This window comes from Dasypus novemcinctus, chromosome 15 (genome assembly GCF_030445035.2).
Source record: "Dasypus novemcinctus isolate mDasNov1 chromosome 15, mDasNov1.1.hap2, whole genome shotgun sequence".
Lineage (NCBI taxonomy): Eukaryota > Metazoa > Chordata > Mammalia > Cingulata > Dasypodidae > Dasypus > Dasypus novemcinctus.
In genome coordinates, this window is record NC_080687.1 from 25,266,102 (window position 1) to 25,291,518 (window position 25,417).

Sequence of the window (25,417 nt, forward strand, 5' to 3'; positions counted from 1 at the left end):
TGCAAGATAACTAGACGATAACTTTAAAGGTGTCTGTCATGAAAGTCAAGAGGAGACTGAGAACTGCTCCAGAATAAAGGAGACTAAAGAGACATGATGATTCAAAACGACATGTGATTCTGCCCTGGATCATTTCATGTTTGAGAATTAAAGGGATACCTGGAAAAACTTGACACGGTCTGGACTGGATGAGAACAGTACATCAATATTAATTTCTTAATTTAAATGGCTGTCTTGATGTTATATAGGAGATGGTTCTGGATTACAGGAAATACACAAGGTTGATAAAGCAATTTGCTGGCAATTTCTTTTTAAACGATTGAGAAGGGGAAATGTTTATATTATTTACTTGAAGATCTTCCAAAAATTGGAAATTATTTAAGAATTAAAGGGAAAAGAATTATAAAAGTAGAAAAATAATCCATAACTACAAGCAACAAATAAAATTTTGAATGGAATTGGTCACATATATTAATATAAGAGTCCATCTATATAAGTACCAAACAGGCAAAGCTAACTGATGCTCTTAGAAGTTGGGAGAGTGGTACCTTGGGCAAGGGGTTCTTGACTGGAAGAGAGAAGAGTGGAGTTTCTGAGCTGAGCATTAGTAAAATTCACTAATGGGAACCTTAAAATATGTGCATTTTCCATATGCAGTATACCTCAATAAAAGCGCTAAAAATCCAAAGTCATTAAAATTGGTGCACAGTCTAGAAATCTAATCACAGGAATAGACTGAAGAACGTGGTGCAAGCCCACATATAGTTGGGACTTGGCTCTACAACAGAGGCATCACTTAGCAGTAAAGAATGGTACTCAGGAAAGGGATCATCTACATGTAAGGAAAACAAACATTTATCCTTATCTCACATTGTGGAGACACTTAAGTCCCGAATATAAATAGCAAATTTTAAAACACTCAAACAAATATATAGGATAATACATATTCTCATGATTTGGGGGTGAAGACATAGGGTTCAAAAATACAAATTATAATGGGAAACATGGACCAATTTCACTTATTAAATTTACCAACCCATATTCAACTATAAAAAACTCTATAATTTTAAAAGACAAGAAAAGATAGAGTAAGCTGTGCATATGATCAACAAATAAGCATCAGTTTATAAATACTTCCTACAAATCAATAAATAATGGAACTAGAATAGAAAAGTAGACAAAGAATATATCCTGAAAATAATAGCAAACACAAATAAGATGCAGAAACTCTTTGGTTATCAAGAGAAAGGCCATTTCAAACAGTATGATTTCTTACATGTAGATACTGGCAAAATTAATAAAAAATAGTTTAATAATAATGATATTTGCTTCTACATTTGAGGATATATGTTCAACAAGGAATATACTCTGTATAAATTCACTAATAATTGACACAAAGGAACATATAAAGCAGTTCTTAGCATTCTTTGTAAGAGTAGAAAATATGGAAATAATTTAAAAGCCTACCAGAGATATTAATGGATAGATATAATTGATTGTATTTTAATATAATGAGACATTACAGGGCATTTTAGATTACTTAAACCTGAGTCTTCCAAAGTGGGGACTTTTGGAAAACACAATGGTTAATGAAGATATTTTATTAAAAGGATATAGCTAATATCTTATTTAACTGAACTTGAAAAAATAGAAAATAATGGTATATGCAATTTTTAATATATGTATATATGTGTGTGTGTATGTGTGCCTATATATATATATGAACATATATAAAATTGGATGAAAATATAACTTCAGGATAGTGGTTATCACTGAGGGTCTAAGCCAGACTGGAGGTTCCCACATTATTTACAGCACAATATGTCATCTAATCTAAGAACATATAATTAAAACATACCATTATATTCTGTATTTCTCAGAAAATAAATGTTGCAATTAAACAAAGACACAGTATTTCTTATCACATCTTTAAACCTGTATCACAATTTCCAGAGTGTATGTATGTGGTAAAAACAGTATTTTTTTTTTTCATTTAAAATAATATTTAAAGTGATATAAGACAAATATAGGCAGTAGATATGCAATTGTCTGTTATACTATGCTTGAATATTTTGTATTTTTTATTATTCCAGAATTTAAATGTATATTAATATAATTGATTTTCAGTACGGAATACATAATTCATGAAAAGACAAAGGAGTTTTAACCCAGAGTTCGTTTTTTGCAGGACAAATTTCTGTTCTTTTTGAAAATCTGCACTGACCGCAATTTTATCACTTCTCCCCAAGTCCAACCTGAATGTAACATAAATTTGACAAAATAATTTTAAACTCAAACTGTTTAAGTTTTCATTAGATGTAATAAACAAAAGAAACACAAGGGGGACCTGGAGAACACATAAATCTATGCATATATTCTGTTAATTTCACATTCCCACTTTATTTCTTTAAACTCATTTGGAAATACACATTTATTAGATATTAGATGTGATGGATTTTAAGTATCTAAATGAAGTGTCTTCATGCTAATCTGACTAATAACCTTTCTCAGCTCCCTTTTCATTTTCATGTAGTGTTAGATTTTTTCACTGTAAACTATGCCACTAGTTACTACCTGGTAATTATTTGATGCTGACTATGCTTTATTAACGATATATATGTAATATAATAATGTTAATATAATTATTTATTTATGTTCAAGGTTGATTTTCACTTATACAGTTCCAATTTTCTGAGTAACTGAAAAGCCATCAAATTTTTATATTGGTTAACATTAATCATCATTATCACTGTTATTGTACATTGTCATTTGATCTAGTAAATGTTGTCAAGGACAGTTCCTTTCCCACATTCTTTCTCTCTCCAAATGACCATATTCTCTCCTTCTCTGTATCATTTGAGAACAAGAGGCTTGTTAGTGAGTGGAAATTCTAGGTAATATATTTTAGAGACTATATAGGTGGGATGCCATCAGATCAGCTTCACCTGTGATCCTCTCTAATTTTTGCTGGACTCTTTGGTTCCAGGAAACGAAGTTCTTTATGGTTCATTCCCTCCTTTCATCCACTGTCCTTGGTAAACTGTGCTCAATAAGCTACCAGGGCACTGCAGGATCCTGCCACCTTCTGGTTTCTGGAGCCAACCATCTCCTTCCTTAGCTTATGACAATTGACTCACAGGCTCCCCAACTGGTAAGATCTTTGGTTAACTTTGAGGAACCTCTCTGACATCAATGGCTTGACTTGGTATGGGCTGCTGTTTCTCACACTGTCCTATGAATATTTCACTCTACTTGGCTGCCTGGATTTCCAACTCATCTAGAGCTGTGTATGGATAAGATATTTTGGGGAAAAAAATGTTTGTGTTTACAAAGGATCAAATATAAATTTAAAAAAATGTTTGCCTTTGGGCCCAGCATTTATGACTCTGAGAGTAGTCTCTGCCATATGTTTGCTTGGGAATTACACCACCTGGATTTAAATTATGCTTCTGTAAGTGTAAGTCTATTCAAGTCTATGGGAAGGCATCATAAAATTTCTTTAATCTCTTTAAGTTACAGTTTACTGACCTTCAAAATGGAATGAATAATTATTTTACCCACTGGGTTGTTTTTTGAGATTAAATGTGATAATAGCTATAAAGTCCTTTGCAATAGGTCTGTCACGTAATAAGCCATAACCAAATGGCAGCTAATGTTTTTATTTCCTAGCCCCATTCAGCCATAGTTAATAAACTCTGCTCATCCATTCTCAGGCTACTTACCAAATCTGAATATGCTTGGCAATGAAAGTATTAGTAGACAAATAGCAAGTAGAATCTGAAATCAAATGAATCCCTTAGCCTGATAACCAACAATAGACACCATATTACACATTGGGAGAGTTAATATCACTGACAGAATATGAAAGGAGAATGATACTGATCAGTTTTTTTAAATTGCAACCTCTATAGTTAGGTACTAGAAAATATATACTTTAGAAATTATCTCTAGGTATTTTATGCAGAGTGCTGTCACCACCTTGGACACTGAAATTTCAAGGAGATACATATCTTTGGATAGTTTTTTTGGTAACTCTATAATGGTATTACAAGAAATATCTGAGAAAAGTCTGAATATTGATGTGTGTGTGATAACGCATATTTACTACAGAACAGTTTCTCATGAAATTCACTTGTTCTAAGGTTTTTGCAATGATGCAAAAGTTCAAGGTGTTCATCCTTTCTTACTTACTTCTCCAAAGCAGATAAGTCTCCTTTTTAGTTGTCACTGTTGCCACTGCTTACTTCTTTCTTGCTTGCTTCTGCTGCTTCTGTTGCTTCTGCTCCTGTTTCTTCTGCGTCTTCTGCTGCTTCACTTTCTTCTGCTCCTGCTTCTGCCACATCTTCTTTGTCTCTATTTTTGTGCTCTATTATGCTTTTATGTTTTTCTACTTTTATTGTATTCTTATTCTTGAGTTCAATATCTAATCTCAAATCAATTCAATTTAACATCCCCAAACTTCATTGATTGATCTGAACCTGGTTTCTTCTCTTGAATTTCTTTTCTTCCTTTTACATTTTTGTTATTAATATCCATCCAGACTCACAAATTCAAAATCTAGGTTATTGATTGGCCTTTTCCTTTCACTGGTCCCTTACTCTTTAAAAATGCTGCCTTATCACAGAATTGCTCAACTTTATCTTCCCATTAGTAAAGCCCTGATTAAGGCTCTGGTAATCTTACTTTGGCTTATTTCAGTATGCACTAAATAGTTTCCCTATCTTACTGTCTCTTATATACTCAAATTGATTATAACAAACAGACCTCTAAAAACTATTTATATCAATTGCTTTTTCAATGGTTATTTTCTGCAAAATAAAACTTAAACTTTCTAATTTATATTTTATAATCTAGACCTAAACCAGATTTTAAATTATTCAATTTATTGAACATTTTGCTCTTATTAAATTGGTCTATGCATTCCTCTAAATGGTTTTGTATTTTTTCAACTCTATTATGTTCCCTTTGCCAATTCTTCTACCCTCAAATACTGCCTTTCCTACTGTCATAGTCTTACTCAGTTTTCAAGATTGTTCCTATCCCATTTCTTTTTCATGCAATGCCATCCTTAACCTGGTAAGACTTATTTACCTTGTAATATACTGACCTGTCAATAAACAGTGTACATCTTCATTACAACTATTTCATTGTTGTCCTCAACTACAAGTAAAGTCTGTTATAATTTTTTCTTATTCTTCGTTTTTGTCTTTAGGACATGTCTTTAGAGTTCATACATTCAAGGAAACTATCATACTTAGCATCCCCTAGATATCTAACACAATGCATTAAATTTGCTAGTCTCAGTAAATGCTTATTGGTTTGATAAAACATTCTTATTAGTATTTTTAAGGTTGCCTTTTTGTAAAGCCAGTTCAGAAAGATCTGGCTACCTTTCTGTTTTCTCCTTTTCCTCTTTCTCTTATGTAATTAAAATGAGCTATGATACTTCTTTTCAACATAAATGGACAGCAAAATAATGAACCGTGTTTCCTGTTGGTTATACTTCATTTTAGAACTATCTGCTTACCTGACTTCCAAATGACACTTCTTTATATTGTTAGCATCAGATCAAAATTACTTTTTCCAGTAAGTGATATAATGGATAGGCCTATTTTTTTGCATGTGTTTATATTAGATTTTAAAATAAAGTTGTCACAAAGGGTGATCTGCATTCATGATTATTGGTCTATTAGAAATAAGAAATGAATATGCAAAAACTTAATATATCACAGTTAATGATAAAAATAAAAGTAAGACACAAGCCCAGAGGGTGAACATGGGTAGAATGAATCGTGTAGCTCAATGAACCAATAAATCCCTGTTGTTTAAGGAAAAAAATACACAAACAAAGAACAAAAAAGACCTAGATGTTATGTGTGTGTGTGTTTTTAATGGAATAGTAAAACATTCTCCTGATCTTTATGATCTCTATAACTACAATCATTTTCAATTTTTAAAATTTTCTTCTTTTAGTAAACAAATCAACACAAGAAAAAACAAAAAGATTTTAACAAAATTTATCATTTAAAACAATAGTTACATAAAACAATTATAATCAAAAGAGATACAAAAATAAATGAAAATTTATTTGTTCATAGATCAATGAAATAATTTTAATGTGATTTAGTACCTTAATAACTGATATTAAATTATTAGGTAGTAACATTGCTACAGAAGATACTCTCCAATTCAATGTAAAAATTTAATCCTTGACTTCATTTAATATTTGTAATGTTATGAGTTATTACTTGTAAACCAAGGGGGTTTACATTGTTTCTACATAATGGGTGTGGATTCTACAAGCACCAGACACTTTTAAATTTCATTATTACCTGTAAAAAGTAGTTAATTTTATGGTAAACTTTTTACATCAGTATGTATTTTTAGTCATAAAATTGTCACTGTACTTAAGCTTCTTAATACCCAATTACCATGGGTGATAATCTTGTACCACCAAACCACATTACAGCCCATTATAAAATCTTTTCACTGAATATTGGAATCATCTTTGTTGTCTCCTTCATGCTTTTAATTTCGTAGTCCCTGCCTTTTTTATTCTTCTTATTTATGTCTACAGTTTTCCACATATATCATGGATTACCCTATTCTCCTACTTTTTCCTTATTTACTCTCATCACTAAATTAGAAAAGCTTATTCTTAAAAAAATTTTCAGTACCCACTTTTACCTAATATATTTTCCCATTTACTTTAGAACTACATTCCATGCCAGAGTCAATTGGAAATTACGGATATAAAGGGTGATACACGGTTTACATGCTACATTAGGCATTTTAAGTTTTAATGAACTGTTCTGCCAACATTCTCAATGCATCATGTCTTATTCATACATTAATAAAGAAATATATCTCTTGATGTGTCTTTCCCTTTCTCTATCAAGCTTATGTTTCTGAAAGTACTGAAAATACTACATATAATTTAGCATCATAAAATTCTATGTTGTTAACACCCAAAATATAAAAAGTAAAATAAAACTTTTTCTTCCTATACACAAAATGCAAAGTCATGCCACATTCTAAAAATTTACTGTTAATTTTGAATAACACTTAGAACTCTAGATCCATAGAAATATTTAAGTTATATATATTTATTCATTCATTCAACTTTTCAAAACTGACTTTTAGCATATTGTAAGTTCCTTCTTAACTCTATAATCAACTTTGACACCATAAATATAACACACAAAAAACCAGTAATTGCTAACTTTAAATAGCATGTGTTCTATAATGGTTAAGTTCATGTGTCAGCCTAGCTAGGTTATGGTGTCCAATTGTTTAGTCAAGCAAGCACTGGCCTAACTGTTATTGCTTTGATTTAAATCATTCATTTGATTGCACTGATGGCTGATTATATCTACAGTCAACAAAGGGGATTGCTTTTAACATGAGAGAAGTCTCATCAAATCAGTTGATGGCCTTAAAGGGTGAACTGATGACTTCAATAGTGAGAAGGAATAATTTCTATTTCTGCTTCAGCCAGTCAGCTTCTCCAGGGGAATTCATCGAAACCTTCACTGGAGCTCTCAAATTGCAGCTTGCCATATGGAATTTGGATTTCCGAATCCCCACAGTCATGTGAGCCAATTCCTATCATGAATCCCATAATATTTACATACAACTATATTCTGGTGACTCTATTTCTCTGCAAAACCCAAACTAAAACATGTTATCTCTCTAAAAGATACAGTATGAAGTATGATGCAATAATGGGCATGGAATTCCAGACTAAGCTTATTTATTTGAAGGCAAATTACATCTTGCACCAATGTAATAAAATAGGTATGGGTTACTTTATCATATGGTTTGAAGAGGTAGCAAGTATCAGACTTGTTTTCTCACCATGAAAAATTACAAAAGCATTGAAAATTAAATAATTTTAAACAATAATTTAATAGTTTTATCAACAAGCTCAAAACAACAGAATAGAGGATCAGTAATTTAGAAGATATGTCAGTCAATGTATTCAGATTGCAGGTCAGAAAAGTAATAAGGGTGGGAAAGACAGAATAAATAAGTTTAAGAACAGAAGCATATAACTGGAGTCCCAGAAAGAAAAGATCACAATAAATTTGGAAAAAAAATACTGCTTAAGAATTTTTCCAAATGATTAAAGACATAGATGAACAGATTAAAGAGCTGCCAGAGACTCAAGTACAATAAATACAAAGAAAACCACACCTAGACAAATCATGGTTAAACTCCAAAAGCAAAGACAGAGAAAAATCCTTAAAACTTTCAGAGTTAAAAAGACATATTACCTTTACAGGAGAAATGATAAGACTAACAACTGCTTTTCAAGAAAACAATGGAATAATATCTCTTATGTGCTGGAAAAAATTAACTTTCAACTAAGATTTCGATAACCAGTGTAAATAACTTTAAAAATGAAGGTGAAAGAAAAACTTTGCAAATCAAACAAACAAATGAAATAAGCAAACAAAAAACAAATCCACATTGTGAACACTGTTGTGGCTGAAAACTGTGGTCAATAGTACAAATGTAAATATGTTATTTCATGAATTGGAACAAATTTACATTACTATTACAAGGTGCTAATAATAGGGTTAACAATAAGGTGGTAAATAGGCAAAAATACACTTAAAGCAAACTATGGATTATAGTGAATTAGTGATACATTACTATTATTTCATCAATTATAACAAAGGTATTACACAAATGCTAACTGTCAATAACGGGATATAATGGTATAAAGTTTTTCTTTTTGGAGCAAAGAAAAGGTTCTAAAATTTATTTTGGTGACAAATGCACAATTCTTTGTTTATACTGAGAGCCACTGGTTGTACATTTTGGATGGATTGTATGTTGTACGAATACATCTCAATAAAACTGCTTTAAAATCCACACACACACACAAATGAGAAAATTCATTGTCATTATCCCGTGAGTCAGAAATACTACCAAAGTTCTTTAGAACAAAGAAAGTGATTTGAAATGGAAGCAAGAAAATACAGGGAGTAAGAAAAAAACATGCTTGAAAGGGCAAATATATGGGTAAGATTAATGAACAGTGACTACTTAAAATAAAAAATCATTTTCTAAAACTTTTAATAGTTTAGAATAATATTGATATAAAACCTGATAACAGCATTATCAGACGAGATAAGTATATGGAATTAAAGTACCTGGCAAAAATAGCACAAAAGGAAAAACAAAATTGTCTAATTATTGTAAGGTCCTTGAAAAGTTCAGTAATGGTAGGCATAGTAATTTAAGATAAATACTAATAAGTCACTGATTAGTCAAGTTTGCAGGCTCTAATCTTTAGAGTAACCATTAAACAAATAATAAACTAATGAAAAAGTAATAAGTTAACAGAGGGAAAAATAAAATTACTAAAACAATCTGAGCAAGGCAAAGATAGAAAAAAATGACAAGAAGTTAAGGGGGAAATTAAGATGGTAGGGTTAAACTCAAAATTATCAACTAATTACATTTAAGATTTAGGGACTTAAGTCAATAAAAAGACAAATGTTATAAGATATATAAAAAAACAAATATATTATTCTTGTGAATATATGCTTCTAACAAAGGTATGCTTTCTTAAATCTAAGACTGCTAAAAGGTTGAAGAAAAATAAGATGGAAAAATATACACCATGCAAACATTAATCAAAGAAAGTTAGTGTGGCTATACTAATATCATACAAAGTAGACTTCTAAAGTAGTTAGCATTATTAGAGATAATGGGGGCAGTTTATAATAAAAGTTAAAATTAACAGAAAGCTATAGCATTCTTAAACAAAAAGAGAAGTAAACAAACTCACGACTTGGGAGATACTAAAATACCTTGTTAAGAAACTGATAGAAATAGCTGAGAAAATATCAATAAAATGTAGATTTAAACAAAACAATTAGCCAGCCTGACTTGACTTGATAAATATATATGTGTATATATAGTTAAAAACTGAAGGATGCTATTTTTTTAGTGTACATATATCATTCACCAAAACTGAACATGCACAGATATAAAACTTATCTCAATAAATATGAAAGAAGTGAAATACACAAAGTATGTTTTCTGTTCATGCTAGAGTTCAATAATGAATATAACTAGAAAATTGCTAAATGTTTTGTAATCAAGCATTATATTTTTATTGATTTCATACATCAAAGGAAAAATAACAATGAGGAACAGACAATCTTAAATTGAATGGTGATGAACTTGTGAAATGGAAAAGGTGGGATTCATTAAAGTTGTATTTTAAGCAAAATACAAAGCCTTAGATGTTTATTTAAGGCAGTAAATCAATGATATAATTATACAACTTATCAAATTAAGTCCAAAAAATAAAAATGAAGCAATGAAGATAAAAGAGGAATTCAACAATTTATCTTTGAAAAGATCAATGAAATTAATAAATTTCTGGCAAAATTGATAATAAAGTCAAGGAAGGCACATTAACAATATATGGAATGAGAAGAAATCCCTGGAAATTCTGTAAACATTAAAAAGAGAAAAAGGATTATGAAGAATTCTATGCCAAAAACTTTTGAAGTTTAAATGTAATTAGCAAAATCCTTGAAAGACAAAATTTATATAAATTGACATAGAAAAGAAATAAAAATATAACCTGTCTTGTACATGCCTAATAAATTGAAACCATATTTAAAAACCTTCTTACAAAGAAAACACTAGGATCTAATAGCTACACTAGTGAATTCTCCTAAACACATTTAAATATAAAATAAATCAAGTTTACACAAACTCAGGAACTAAAAAATAAGAAAATCTTTTCCATTTCCTTTAATGGGCCCAACATAATTTTGATATAAAGACCTGGGAAAAAAACAGTACAAGAAAGAAAAATTGGAGGCCAATCTCTGTTTTGAACATAGATGCAAAAATCATAATCGAAATACTAAAGAACTAAAGTAAGAAAAATGTAGAAAAGGATAAACATCAGGAATGCAAGGCTAGTTTCATATTTGAAAATCAAGAAATATAATTCACAAACATAATGAACAAGAGAACCATCCCCTCAGTTGGTGCAAAATAAAATTTGATAGAATTCAATACTAATTTCAAGATACTGATATTTTGCCAAATAGCTATACTATGACATTTCCATAAACAGAATTCAAAAGTTTCAGTTGCTGCACTTCTTTGTCCAAACTTCATTTGTTTTGCCTTATTTTTCTCTACTAAATTAACAATAGAATGGAATTTCCTAAATCTGATAAATGGTATCAATATAAAATTGATAATTAATATCATATCATGCTTAAAGTGGAATTATTAAAAGTTGTCCCCTGAGATCAAGAATAAAACAAATTTTCTTCTATCACCTTTTCTATTTACATTATTCTGTTGGTTCTAGCCAGGACAACAGTAAAGTTAGAAGAAAATGCAATATAAGGATTTTAAATAAAGAAATAAAATGGTATTATTTGCAGACAACATGATTATATATATAGCAACCCCCCCAAAATACCAAATAATTTTATTGTAAGTGAATTTTGCAAACTTTCTGGGTGTAATTTAAATATATAAATATTAACTGTTTATATATTAGCCACACAATAGAAAAATAAAAATTTTTTAAATCATTTCATTTGCCATATTATTTACAAACATCTAATTAAATCTATGCAAGACATCTTCCAGATGGTATTCTACTACATATTGAAACTGACCTTGAGGTTATAAAACAATATCCATTGAGAGGAATTCTAAGAAACATAAATAAATGAAGATATTAGAAGACTTAACACAATTAATATTTTAATTTTTCCCAAGTTAAACTACAGATTTAATGTACTGCAAATCAAAATTCCAGGAAGAGTTTTTTTAACAAATCAATTTTATAGATTCATATTAATATAGGGTATATCCATCCAAAGTGCACAATCAATGGTATTCAATATAATCACATAGTTGTGCATTCATCACTTCAATCATTTTTGGAACATTTTTATTATTCCAATAATAATAAAAAACAAACAAAACTCATGACCTCTCAATCACACTATGCTTCCCTTGCAGTACATAGCTACTCTTTCATTTCCTTCTCTCTAGTATATTTGTATTTATATTTTGTTAAAACTGTCTTATATATGCAATATCACCCATATTCATGTTTAACTATGTTTCACTATGTTATACAGTCCCACATTACATTTTTTAGCTTTCCTTCTAATAATATGCATGATCTTAGATACAGGAAATTGATAAGATGATTCCAAACTGTAAAGGGTATATACTAAGAGTCAAGAACAACTAACACATTTTGAAGAAAAAATATGGAGGACTTTACTACAAGGTAGTAAAACTTACTATATTGGACCAATGGAACAAAATGGAAATTCCACAAACAGACTAGTACATATATGGTCAACTGATTGATGCAACAGTGACTAGAATACAAAGAATGGTCTTTTCAAGAAATAGTACTTTGACAATTGAATAAACATAAAGTGAAACAATACATCTTGATCCCTACCTTTCATGAGGTATTTTCAATATGTATTGAGAATAATAAAAGTCCATCAATAGCATCAAAAACATGAAAAATATGGAAAAAATACTTTAGAAGTTTTTATCTTAAAAACTAGGTTAAAGATTTGAATAGACACTTCAAAAAAAGAATAATAATTTCAGAACAATCATGTGAAAAAGTGGTCAATATCAGCAGCCATCAGAGAAATAAAAATTAAAACAGCAATGAGATTCCACTATATACCCATGAGAAAGGAGAAAAAACAAAGCAAAATAAATGAAGTTTGAACAAAGAAGTGCTGCAACTGGAACTTTTGAATTCTGTTTATGGAAATGTCAATTAATTAGTACAGCTTTTTGGCAAAATGTCAATATTTATCAAAGCTGAAATATGTACACCCTATGATGCAGCAATTCCATTCCAAGGTATATATCCAAAAAAATGACGGACATATATTATCCAAAAGACATGTGTAAGAATACTCATAGCAGTAATATCCTACACCCAAACTGGAAATGTACCTAATTTCCATCAATGGGTAATTAATTCAATCGTCATATCCGTAAAAAAGAATTTTGTATAGTAACAAAATGAAAAAAAAAAACCTACTATATGGCTACATGCAAAAACATAGATTAATCTCTCATACCTAATATTGATAGGAAGAAACCTGATACAGGGAAGAATATCCTGCAAGATTCCATTCATATAAATTTTACATATGTAAATTGTGATAGCAGTCAGAATAGTGATGATTTTTGGGGAGGCATGTAATGACTTAGACAGAGTACATGTATCTTTATGCTACTAATAATCTATTTCTCAATATGTATCACCATAGAAGGGTGTCCTTAATCTGCATAAAATAATCGAATAGAACACTTGAGATTTGTGCACTTCACAATATGTATGTTATACTTCAATAATCCTATTTACAGAAACATTCAGTTAAGGCTCAACAGCAAAGTGACACCTAGAGCACAGAACCTTCTCTCAAAACTATATAATTAATTGTCACATGTCCTATTAATTTTAATGCTCTGATATAACTACTTAGATGATTATGGATAGTTCCTGTTTCCCCAGTCTCCCATGTTCCCATAATGTCTTAGATTGCCCAAGGGTGAGCTTGAGGGTAGGACTGGGGGCAGGGGACAGGGGGGAATTTCAATGCAGTTTTACAGGAATAGTGAAATTGACTTTTGATGGAGGATGGAATAGTGAACTATTTCTAAGAGAATTCTTACTGGATTCCCTAGGGGTTTAGAAAGAGTTTCTCTGTATTTTTGTCTCTCTATCTCTACCTCTCTCATTCTCTCTCTCTCTTTTTCTCCAACATCTATGCCAGAGTGTGTCAGTGCTTCAGAAATATATGCCCGCTCTCCTGCTCCCTAATAGGAATTCTGCTACATACTAAAACTGACCTTGAGGTTACTCAAAATACAGAGAGCTCCTATGATGGTCTTCCTGATGCATTACCATCCCAAAATCATACTGTGTTTTAGTTGATTGGAATAATTTTCCAAAAGGAATTTCTCTATTAATTTCTCTTTTAATTACCTCATAATTTAAAATGCCAAGTCACTTTGCAACATTGCTCCTTCTTTTTCCCATTGCTTTAACATCATAGAAACTTGAGAAAGAAGTCATGATGTTCAAATAAGGGCTAAAATGACAGATCTTGAAATAATTAGGGATGTATGGAAAATACAGTAAAATATTATTAAATTTTAGAATTATGTCTAATGATTACATTATAAGTGCAAAGCAAACTTTTGATACACCAGTTTTCAAAGTTGCCTCTTAACAATTTACTGTCAATATCTGTCAATCAATATTCAGAATTTTCAATTTAGAATTTTCTAGCTTTTTACCTTAAAACTGTGAACACACAAATTTGAATAGTGTCACTCTATATTATTAAAAGATACTCTAAATTTTATACTTACCATGGGAGAATAAATTGGAAGTTCCTTAAATGGGTTAACAAGCAAGAGTATATCCCCAATAAAAGTCTGTTGAAAGAAACAGACACCGATAATTCATAAATTATATAAATACCACCTTTAAAAGTAAAAAATATGCAACCTAAAAATTATTGTGCAAAATAGAGAATAACTGAAAATAAATATTTTACAAAGTTTAGCTGTTTGTTATTAAAGGAATAGAAAAATCAAATTCAGAATGGAATAAAACAAATAAGCTTTGTTCCATGGAATGCATAACAAGTACAGTGGTTTGATTCTAAAATTTCTTATTTTAAAGGGGTTTTGTGAGAAACAGACTGAATAAAATATATAGAATTAAAATGCACGACAAAATATACAGGAGGAAATGAGTAGTGTTCATTTGTTGAGTGGTCCTATATGATAATAATAAAATGCAGAATTGAAAAGATAATAAAGGGCAAAAAAGCAAATAAAAATAAGTTTTGAATAAAAAGTGAAAGAAATGATTTTCAAAAGCACAAGGAACAGGTGGAACAAATGGAAATCAAGTAATAAAAAAGATAAATTTTAACCCAAAACGTTAATATGGAAGTACTAAATACTTAATTTAAAGGTGAAGACTGACAACTGGATTTTAAAAAACTATATGCTGTTTTTTAAAAAAAAACTTTAAATTTAAGGCTAAGACAATTTGAAAGTAAATGGATGAAAACAGATATAAATACAAACAGTAACAACAAAAAAAAGCTGGTATAACACTTATCTCATTGAAAATATACTTCATGGTAAGAAACAGTGCCAGTGAATTAAAAAATACATTTTACAATGCTAGGTATAAGTCAATCAGGAAGATGGAGCAATTCTAAGTTTCTGTTCAATTAAAATCTAGTATCAAATATATGAAACAAAAACTGGCAGCTAAGAGGAGAAAAAAACACAAAGTCACAATGCTAGGTGGTGGTTTTCACATGCTTTCATAATAACTCATGGAATAAACCAACAAAACTTTGAAATAAATAATTTATACAGAGTACCATTACCAACACTATTTTAAATTGAATATGAACCAGTTTCAATTAAATTGAAAGGATTTGAGTCACCCAGAATATGTTCTCTGCTCATGGAAAAAATAAGATAGAAATCAATAGTAGATACCTGGAGAATCACCATATGTTTAAAAAAGGAATCATAATTAAAATAAGAATGTGTTTTGAATTGAATGATAATAAAAGTACAATATATAAGAATTTGTGGGATGCAACTAAAGGTGAACTTGATATGAAAATTATAGCCTAAAATGTATATATTAGGAAAAAAGAGATGATGATAATTAAGGATGTTAAGTATCCATTTTAAGGACTCCAGTGAAATTACATTAAATTATACACAAATAAATAAGTGGAATGAAGAAAATAATAAGTATAAAAGCAGAAATCAATGGAATAAAAAACAAAAGCCATAAAGTGAGCTTTTGAAAAATCAAATACAATTGATAGTACCCTAAATGAGACTGATTGAGGAAACAAGAGAAAATGTACATATTACCAGTATCAAAACTATGACATCATTACACATTCTGTAGTCCTAAAAATAGATATAAGAGGATATTATGAATAATTTTTTTGGCCACTAAATTTGGATATGTAGATAAGGTGGACAACAATTCTTGAAAACTACATCTTACCAAAACTTACACAAGATGTAGAAAATCTAATTGGTTCTTGTTCTGTAAAAGAAATTGAAACTACATAAAAAGTCTTTCCAAAAAAATTAGGTTTTGCTGGGGGATTTCTTCAAACATTGATGTATGAAATAAACAAGTGTTATAAAAATTAGTTCAGAAAATAACTGAAGGAACACTTCTTATTTCATTTCAAGAAGCCTGTATAAACTTGAAAAAATGAAAAACTGCAAACTGTTACCTCTTATTTAAATATATGCAAAAATCCTAAACAAAATATTGACAAATCAAATCTAGCAGTTTATTAAAAGAATATCTCAATATTCTCAAATAAATAGATTTTACTCTAGAAATTTAAGGTGAATTCATATTTGAAAGTCAGCAAATTCAATTTATAATATTTAAAAGGAAAAAAATCTATATGATCATCTTTGTAAATGCAGGAAAATCATTTGATAATATTCAATGTCCACTTTTGATTTATAAATTATAGTAACCTGGTAAATCATTAATACAATGGGACTTAATCCAATAAAAGGAACTACCCCTGTTACAAACCTACTGCAAATCACTTGCTTTTTGAAAAAAAAGGAAAGTTTTTCCCTGAGATCAGAAATGAGACAGGAACGCCTATTATTGCCACTTCCCATCATTTTTTTTTTAAACTGGTCACCCTATTAAGTGAAATAATACAAGAAAAGAAAGCAAAAGGTATAAGGTTTTGAAAGAGCAAATAAAAGCCTCATTATTTATAGATTATCTGAAAGTGTATGTAGACAATCCAAACAAATTTCCAGGTGAGTAACATTTATATAAACATTTAGCAAATCTGATGGCTAAAAGGTGAAGACAGAATAATCAAAATTGTAATTGCATATATTAGCCATAAATAATTAGAAAATGAAATTAAGAAAATTCCACTTATTATAGCATCAAAACATAAAACTTACCTAGAAATAAATATTAGAAAGAATGGGACAGAATCTTTTACAAAAAATATTTTAGTGTTCCCAAGGGAAGTTAATGATGATCAGAGAACTGATATACCATTCCATGAAATGGAAAACCAAAATTATAAAAAATCACAATTATTACCAACTGAGCTACAGATTTGACACAATGCCAATGAAAAGCCAATTGACACTGATAAATAGAATTTAAAATGTATATGAAAATTCAAGAATCAAGATTACCCATGATAATTTTGAAGACAAAGTTAGGAAACCCTCTCATGTATATAATTTATTTAGAGGTATAATAATTAAGAGATTTTGGTATTTTTTTAACATTTAATTTTGAAATACTTTCAAACTTACCAGGCAGCTACAAAAATAATGCAAACCCCATATAGAGAACTCGAACATATTCCTACCTGCTACACAGAAACCCAGATCCACCAATTTTAATATTTTGCTATATCTGACATATCATCTTACCATTCCAACTAACAATCCATGAATTTATCTATGCATTTATTTATAATATTTGTCTGTCTATTTATCAAATCATTTTCTGAACATTTGAGTGTAGGTTGTATACGTCAGGCTCCTTATTACATATTACCACATACATTTTCTACACCAAGGCTATTCACTTATATACCTATCTTAAATGCAATTATCAAATTCAAGATATTTATCCTTGATATAAAGCTTACAGACCATATCAATTTTTCATATGTCCCAATAAGGCCCTTTTGAACCTTGTCTCCTCTCTTATTACATACTCTCCAGGATCATATATCCCATTTAATTGTCACTTCTCTTGGCTATACTTTTTTTCCCAATTGTGGGAAATTATATGCACATAAACTCCCATCTCAGCCACTCTCAAGCTACCATTTAGTGGGGTTAATCACATTCACAATACCGCAGTACCCTCCTAAAGCTTATCCCCAAATAGAAATCCTACACCCATTATGCATTAATCCCCTATTTCCTCTGTCCTCCACCCCTGGGAACCTGTATGCTACTTTCAATCACTATGAGCTTGCATATTCTCCAAAACTTTCTTTTTAGTTACTATGGGGCTTAAATTTAACATTCTAAATTTATAACCACAACTAAGTCCACTATTTCACATTTGGAAACATAAATTCCAAAGTAGGGCCCACTGGCAAGGCACCAAACTCCTGTGCTATTTGCCCTCACTATAGTGTCTGAATGTCTCCAGAGCCCTCAGGAGCCCCACTCTTTGAGGTAATATTTACTTTGGCAGTCAGTGAGATCCTGCTGAGATGTGCATAAGTGTAACCTCTGGAATGAACTTCCAACTCACTTTGAAGTCTCTTAGCCATATAAACTCATTTGTCTGTACCTTTTCCCCCTTTTGGTCAAGGTCTTTCTCCAGTTGCATTGCTATTTGGTGCCCGGTAGTAATCCCTCGGTGCCAGGGAGGCTCATCCCCAGGAGTCATGTCCTATGCTGGGGGGGAAGGTAATGCATTTGTATGCTGAGTTTGGCTTAGAGAGAGTCTACCTTGGCTTACAGAGAGACCACATTCAACTTAGAGAGAGGCCACATGATCTTAATTGCTTTGAAACCAACTAAACTTCAATAGTAAACACAACATATATTCCTATACCCCTCCATTACCTACCTTTCTGTAGTTCTGGTCATAATTTACATGTTTACATAACATAAGTCAAAGAACACTGATGTATCATTGCGTTTTTTGTATTTGCCTTCCTATTAGACTGTAGGAAGCAAAAAGTGGAGTTACAAACCAAAAATACAACAGTACTAGCATTTATACTTACCATATTGTTACCCTAACCAACAATTTTATTTCTTTAATGTGGCTTCTATCTATTGTCTGTTGTGTTTTCCTTTCAACCTCCAGAACTCTCTTCAGCATCTCTTGTAGGCCTGGTCTAGTTGTAACAAATTCCCTGACTTTTGTTTATTTAAGAATGTATTTTTTAAAAATATATTTTTTCTTTATTTTTAAAAGATACATGGATTACATAAATAAATATAGGGGATTCCCATATGCCCCCCTTCCCATTTCTCCCATCCTTTTCCACATTAACAACTTCTTTCATTAGTGTGGTACATTCATTGCAATTGATGAATACATTTTGGAGCATTGCCACACAGCATGGATTACAGTTTACATTGCAGTTTACACTATCGCCCTCTCCATTCTGTAGGTTATGGCAGATTATATAATGTCCTGTATCTGTCATTGCAATGTAATTTGGAACAATTCCAAGTCCCCAAAATGCCCCCATAATTATACTTTTTTTCCCTTTCCTTGCCTTCAGCAACTCCAGTGGCCACTATCCCATATCAATGATATAATTTCTTCCATTGCTACAATCACAATAACTCTATAGTAGAATACCGGTATGTCCACTCTAGTCCATATTTTATTCCCTACTCCTGAGGATTATGGGATAGTGAAGCCCACTCCACCTCTAACTGAGAGGGGGCTTCAATCCCATATGGCTGATGGATGGGATTCTCTTGCTTGCAGTTGTAGACTCTCTTGATTCCTTGGCATGGTGGTTGTCCATCCTCACCTCCTTGTTAGTTGTCCTGAGTGAGTCCAATGAACTGGAGAGAAGGTGTTGCAACTCTGCTGAGGCTCAGGGTCCAGTTGGCACATGACCAGCCCAAAAATTCAAGTCTCTTGGACATATACCTACAACTACAGTGCCAGCTTAGGTTCAATAAAAGAGACAGAAGAGGCATGTGTAGAGAAGTCACCTGAGTTCAACTCTGTCATACTCTGGAGCGCATACTCCAAAGTAAGACTCACTGACAAGGCACCAAACTCCAGAGCTATCTGCCATGACCACATGAACATAGGACCTGGGTGTCTCTGTAGACCTCAGAAGTCCCACTATTTGGGGTATTATCTACTTTGGCTGTCTATGAGATCCTACTGAGACATGCATAAGTGTTACCCTCTGATGACCTCCCAACTCATTTTGAAGTCTCTTAGCTATATAAACTCATTTGTCTTTACCATTTCCCCTTTATTCAAGGTCTTTCTCCAGTTGCATCACCAGCTGGTGCTTGGTAGTAATCCCTCAGTGCCAGGGAGGCTCATTTCTAGGAGTCATGTCTGACACTGGGGGGAAGTTAATGCATTTATATGCTGAGTTTGACTTAGAGAGTGGCCATATTTGAGCAACACGGAGGCTCTCAGGAGGTAACTCTTAGGCACCCTGCAGCTCTAGGCCAAGTTGCAATTTCAAAGCAAAAGGCTCATAAGCATAGTCATCAATATCAAAAGATCATCAATGGACCATCCTTCTTCACTGGTCATTGCCCCTCTACTTGGGGGATTGTTGCTGTTCCATTAGAGAATGTGGCAGAGCTCCCCAGGATGGGAATTCAGTATTCTTTCAGTTGTTGTGTGAATCTCTACCCACTGTGGCAATGCCCCATGAACACTTTAACATATTTATATACCTTATATGTATGCCCAGGTGAACTTCCTCTTAGGTATCTCCCATGACTGACACCTCACACCAGTGCTCCTCCCTTGCCATAGTTGTAACTTATCTAGGAAAGTCTTAATCTCTCCCTCATTTTTAAAGGACAGTTTTGCTGGATATAGAATTCATGGTTGGCAAATTTTTGCTTTTATCACTTTAAATATGTCATCCATTGCCTTTGTGCCTCCATGGTTTCCTATGCAAAACTGGCACTTAATCTTATTGGGATTCCTTTGAACGTGACATGTTGCTTTTCTCTTGCAGCTTTCAGAAAAGTCTGTCTTTGGCATTTGAAAATTTGATTATAATATGCCATGATTTTGCTCTATTTGGGTTTATCCTGTTGGGAGTTCATTGATCATCTTGGAGGTCTATATTGATTTTGAATATTCTCTCTGCCCTTTTTTTCTCTTTCTTCTCCTATGACTCTCACAACACGTATAGTCACATGATCAATGGTGTCCCACAAGTTACTCAGGCTCTCTTTACTTTTCTTCATTCTTTCTTCTTTCTGCACTTCAGACTGAGTGAGTTCAATGGTTTGCCTTCAGGTTATCTGATTCTTTCTTTTGTCAGCTATGATCTGCTGTTGAATCCATCTAGGGAATTTTTAATTTCTGTTATTATGGCCTTCAAATCTGTTGGGTCTCTTTACTAACTTCCATCCCTCTATTGATATTCTCTTTATGTTCATCTATCATTGCCTTGATTTCCTTTAGTTCTTTGTCCAATGTTTTCCTTCACCAATTTGAGCATATTTAGGACCACTTTTAAAAATGACTTTATTTGGTATTTCCCGGATTTGATCCTCCTCAGTGATGTTTCTAATGTTCTAATCTTCTCCTTTGCCTGTGCCATTGTTTCTGGTTTCTTTTTGTAATCCTTTGTTGAAAGCTAGACATTATGATATTTTAATGTATTATTACTGGAATTTAGACACTGAACTATCTCTTCCTTAAGGTTATATCTAGCTATTGTTGTGGCAGATCTTTCTTTGAATGCACTGAGATACAATATAAGAAAAGAAAACATATTTCACAATTGTTTTAGTTTCCTTGGCTGCTCAAGCAAATGCCATGCAAAAGGATGGCTTAAATCATGGGAATTTAATGTCTCATGAGTTTGAAGTTAGGAAAAAGATAACTGCCATTTTTACCTTGCCATGTGAGAAAGGACTCCAGGATCACCTGCAGTCACAGGAAGACAAAGAAGCACCAAGAGGCTGAGAGTGAGGGTGGAGACCTAACCTGGGTCATGCCTCACCGATACAGTCTTTCACAGACCCTAACGCAATCTAATCAAAAGTGATCTCATTCTGTGTGAATTCTGCATGTTATGTATGACTATTTGTAAGCTCACAACTTTTCTAATAAAAAATACATATTAAAAATAAGAAATATAGGGGGAGCAGATATGCCCACGTCATCCATGGGAGTTCCCAGGTTCAGTTCTCAGTGCCTTCTGATAAAACAAAAAGACAAACAACAAGAAAAAACAAATGATAAAACCAATTCAGGGAAGCTGCCTCAGTGGTTGTGCACTGGCTTTCCATATACAAAGTCCTGGGTACCAGTCCCCAGTACCTCAAAACAACAATGACAACAACAACAAACCAATCTAATCTAGTCCCTTAACTGCAACTAAGGCAATCAATGGACCCCACACTCACTGGAATGAATTAGTTCAAAGAACATCATCATTACTGGTATGCACAAAGCTTCAAATTGTCACACCGATTTTTGCAGATTGACCTGCATGGTTGCTCTCCTTAAGGGATTTTCCATACAATTACGTTAGAGAATAACTCAAAGCCAAAGCATAAGGGTCTCCCTGATTTTTCTACACATGGGTCTTATCTTGAGTATGCAAGTATCCCTAGGAATTACCTCTTTTTACATGGATAAAAATGCCCCTTCTTCCCTAAGAAACACTTTCCTCACTGTCTGAGCAGTGCATGGTACATCCTACAGCCAGCAATCCCTTACCCTAGGAAGCCATGACTTGACTGCTCTCCCATACTGTTCTGTAGGAGAGCTCTATGAGATGTCTTTTATACACAGTGCCAATTCTGGGGTGCTGCTGAGCCTGGGACAAATATCCTGGTTGAGTCCCTCAGGCTACCACCAGAGACTGGGCCAGACATACATGACCCCAGTACATCCATGAGGGTTATTCTGTCCCTCTGGTACCAGGACCAGTGACCCACACTGGAAGCAAACGACAGATTCCCACAGAGGTGTTGGGGGGATGGTGGAGGGGTCAGCTAGGGTGCCAAACTTTTAAATATGCTTTGTCTTGATTCAACACTTGCCCTGTTTCTACAAGCCTTTAAATAATTTCTGGAAATTTGAGAAAGATGTTTCTGCCAGTTCTTGTTGGTTGTTCACGGTTCTGTGGGGGGGACGGAGCCCTGAATCTTCTTATTCTGCTATTTGAGTAGAGTGAGCTTGGTATTGTTTTAAGAACAAACAGTCCAATGTAACAGAACATAGATAATAGAAAAAATCCTACAACCCCACAGTGACCTGATTTATGACAAGATGCCACTGCAATGCAAAGAATTTGCAATAAAGCATGGATATCCTTGTGAGAAAAAAAAATCAGTCTTGACCCTCTTCCTTTGCCAGTGTGAAATAATTATTACATGGTTCATATTTCCTAAGTGTGAAAGTTAAAACAATCAAACTTCAAGTAGAACATATAAGAATATTTTCATGACTAAGGTCAATATTTATTAAACAGAACACAAAAGGCACTAACCATAAACAACTTTGTAAAACTTACAAATTTTTCTTTGTCAAAAGTCACTAAAAGGATAGCAAAATGATTATCCACAAACTGGGAGAAAATAACTGCAATATATCTATTAGTCAGCCAAAGGAGTGCTGATGCAAAATACCAGAAATCTGTTGGCTTTTATAAAGGGTATTTATTTGGGGTAGAAGTTTACAGTTTCCAGGCCATAAAGCATAAGTTACTTCCTGCTGCAATCAGCTCATAATAGATTGGCTCGAATGGAAGGCAATGCAGAAATTTACAAAATAAAGGACAGAGAAAGACACAAGAGAGGAGATAAAGATGGGACCAGGGGACTCACAGCTTCTGGAACTGAGAGCCTTGACCCTAGTTTCCACATCGCATTTATTGGGAAACTACCGAGCAGCTGTTTGCTATCAGAACTGCAACATCATCTACAATAAGGAACAACTGCAACACCTACAATAGAACAGGTGTAACATTTACAATAAGGAACAGGTAATTATTTTCCCACAACTTCCCTCACCAAAGTCTATTGCCTTGTATTAGAGCAAGATGGCTGCTGATGTCTGCAAGGGTACAGGCTTCCTCTTCCTCTTAAGGCTCCATGGTCCCAGCTTCTTCTAATATCAGCTGTAGGCTGGGATAAGTCTCATCTCTTTCCCAGGGCTCATTTCTCTCCAGGCTAAGCTTTTCTGCTCTCTCCACAAGGCAAGCTGTAAACTATCAGGTGAACAGCTCGTCTCTATTTCTGGGGCCTCTGCCATGTCTAATACAGCCTTTTCTCTTTCCTCATATATATGCTTCTCTGTGTACTTATTTCCTGGGGCTTCAGCATTAAAACTCTCACTGTTTCCTATGCCATGTCATCCTACTGATGTGTCCAAAGTCTTAATCATAATTTAATCAAGCAAAAGTGAAACCTCTGAAGTTAATACAATCTAATATGCCCAGAGGAACAGGCCAGTTTATAAACATAATCCAATATCTATTTTTGGAATTCATAAACAATGCTAAACTGCTACAATGTCTATCTAAAAAGGACAGATATCCTGAATATACCAAAACCCCTATACATCAAGAAGAAAAAGAAAGCAATCCAATTTAATTGAACAGTCACTTGGCAAAAGACAACAACCAAAGAAACAACAAAATGTCTTAGTCAACATCATTAGTCATCAGAGAAAAATCAAAACCACAATGAGGTACTATTGTACAACTGCCAGATGGCTAGAACTTAAATAGAATAAATAGAACATAAACACTGTGCATATTAAGTGTTGGTTGGTGGGGATGTGGCTAAATTAAAAGCGTCTGCACTGTTAATGGGAATGTCATTTGGTACAACCACTTTGTAAAATTATCTGGCTGTATCTACTAAAGCTGAACATACTTTAAGATGAAGGATTTTCATTCCTGAGTAATTACTCCATGGAAATACTTATATATGTGTACCTTCAAAATGGCATAAAAAAGTTCACAGCAGCATTAATCTTGATAATCAAAAAGTGGAACCAACTCAAATTTCCCTCAATTTCAGAATGTATAAATAATCAGAATATATTCAAACAGTAGTTTATTATACAGGAATAAAAATGATGTGATGCTACTAGCAACTATATAGATCAATGTCAGAAACAGAATATTGAGTGAAAGATATCAGACACAAAAGATTCCTTTTGTATAAATTTTTAAAAAGACAAAAGCAATCTGTGGTCATAGATGTCATAAATGTTTGTAATGGCTGGAGGAAATGGGGAACAAGCTTCTAAAATCTCTTTTCTTTAGGTGGGTGCTGGTTACACTAAATAAAAATAGAGCCATACTCTAATGAGTTGTTTATTTTTTTCTGTTATATGTTATAGTTCAATGCAACAGTTGCTTAAAAAAAGGATTGGTCATTATTTTACACCCAAGCAAAGTACGAAAGAATTAAAAGTGAAATAGTAGAACATTAAGGAGACCTTATAAGTTTAGCACCTAATAATTACTCTTAAATTCCAGAGAAGGAAAATGAAACTAGAAAGTGGATTGAGAGAGAACTGAGAAATCTACTAATTGAGGAAAATGAGAATCTTCAAAATAAAAACAAATTATCTCTAAATTGC

The 25,417-nt window shown here is 32.5% G+C and overlaps 1 protein-coding gene across 9 annotated transcripts in view; it reads right to left on the reverse strand.

Annotated features, from left to right (window-relative positions):
• Window positions 1–25,417, reverse strand: part of MYO16 (myosin XVI) — a 732,830-nt gene that overhangs the window by 330,694 nt on the left and 376,719 nt on the right. For all 9 annotated transcript variants that reach the window (XM_058276443.2, XM_058276441.2, XM_058276437.2 and 6 more), the window contains exon 12: window positions 14,425–14,490. In XM_058276443.2, coding sequence (XP_058132426.1) covers window positions 14,425–14,490 — 66 coding nt within the window. The remainder of the gene's footprint in view (window positions 1–14,424; window positions 14,491–25,417) is intronic.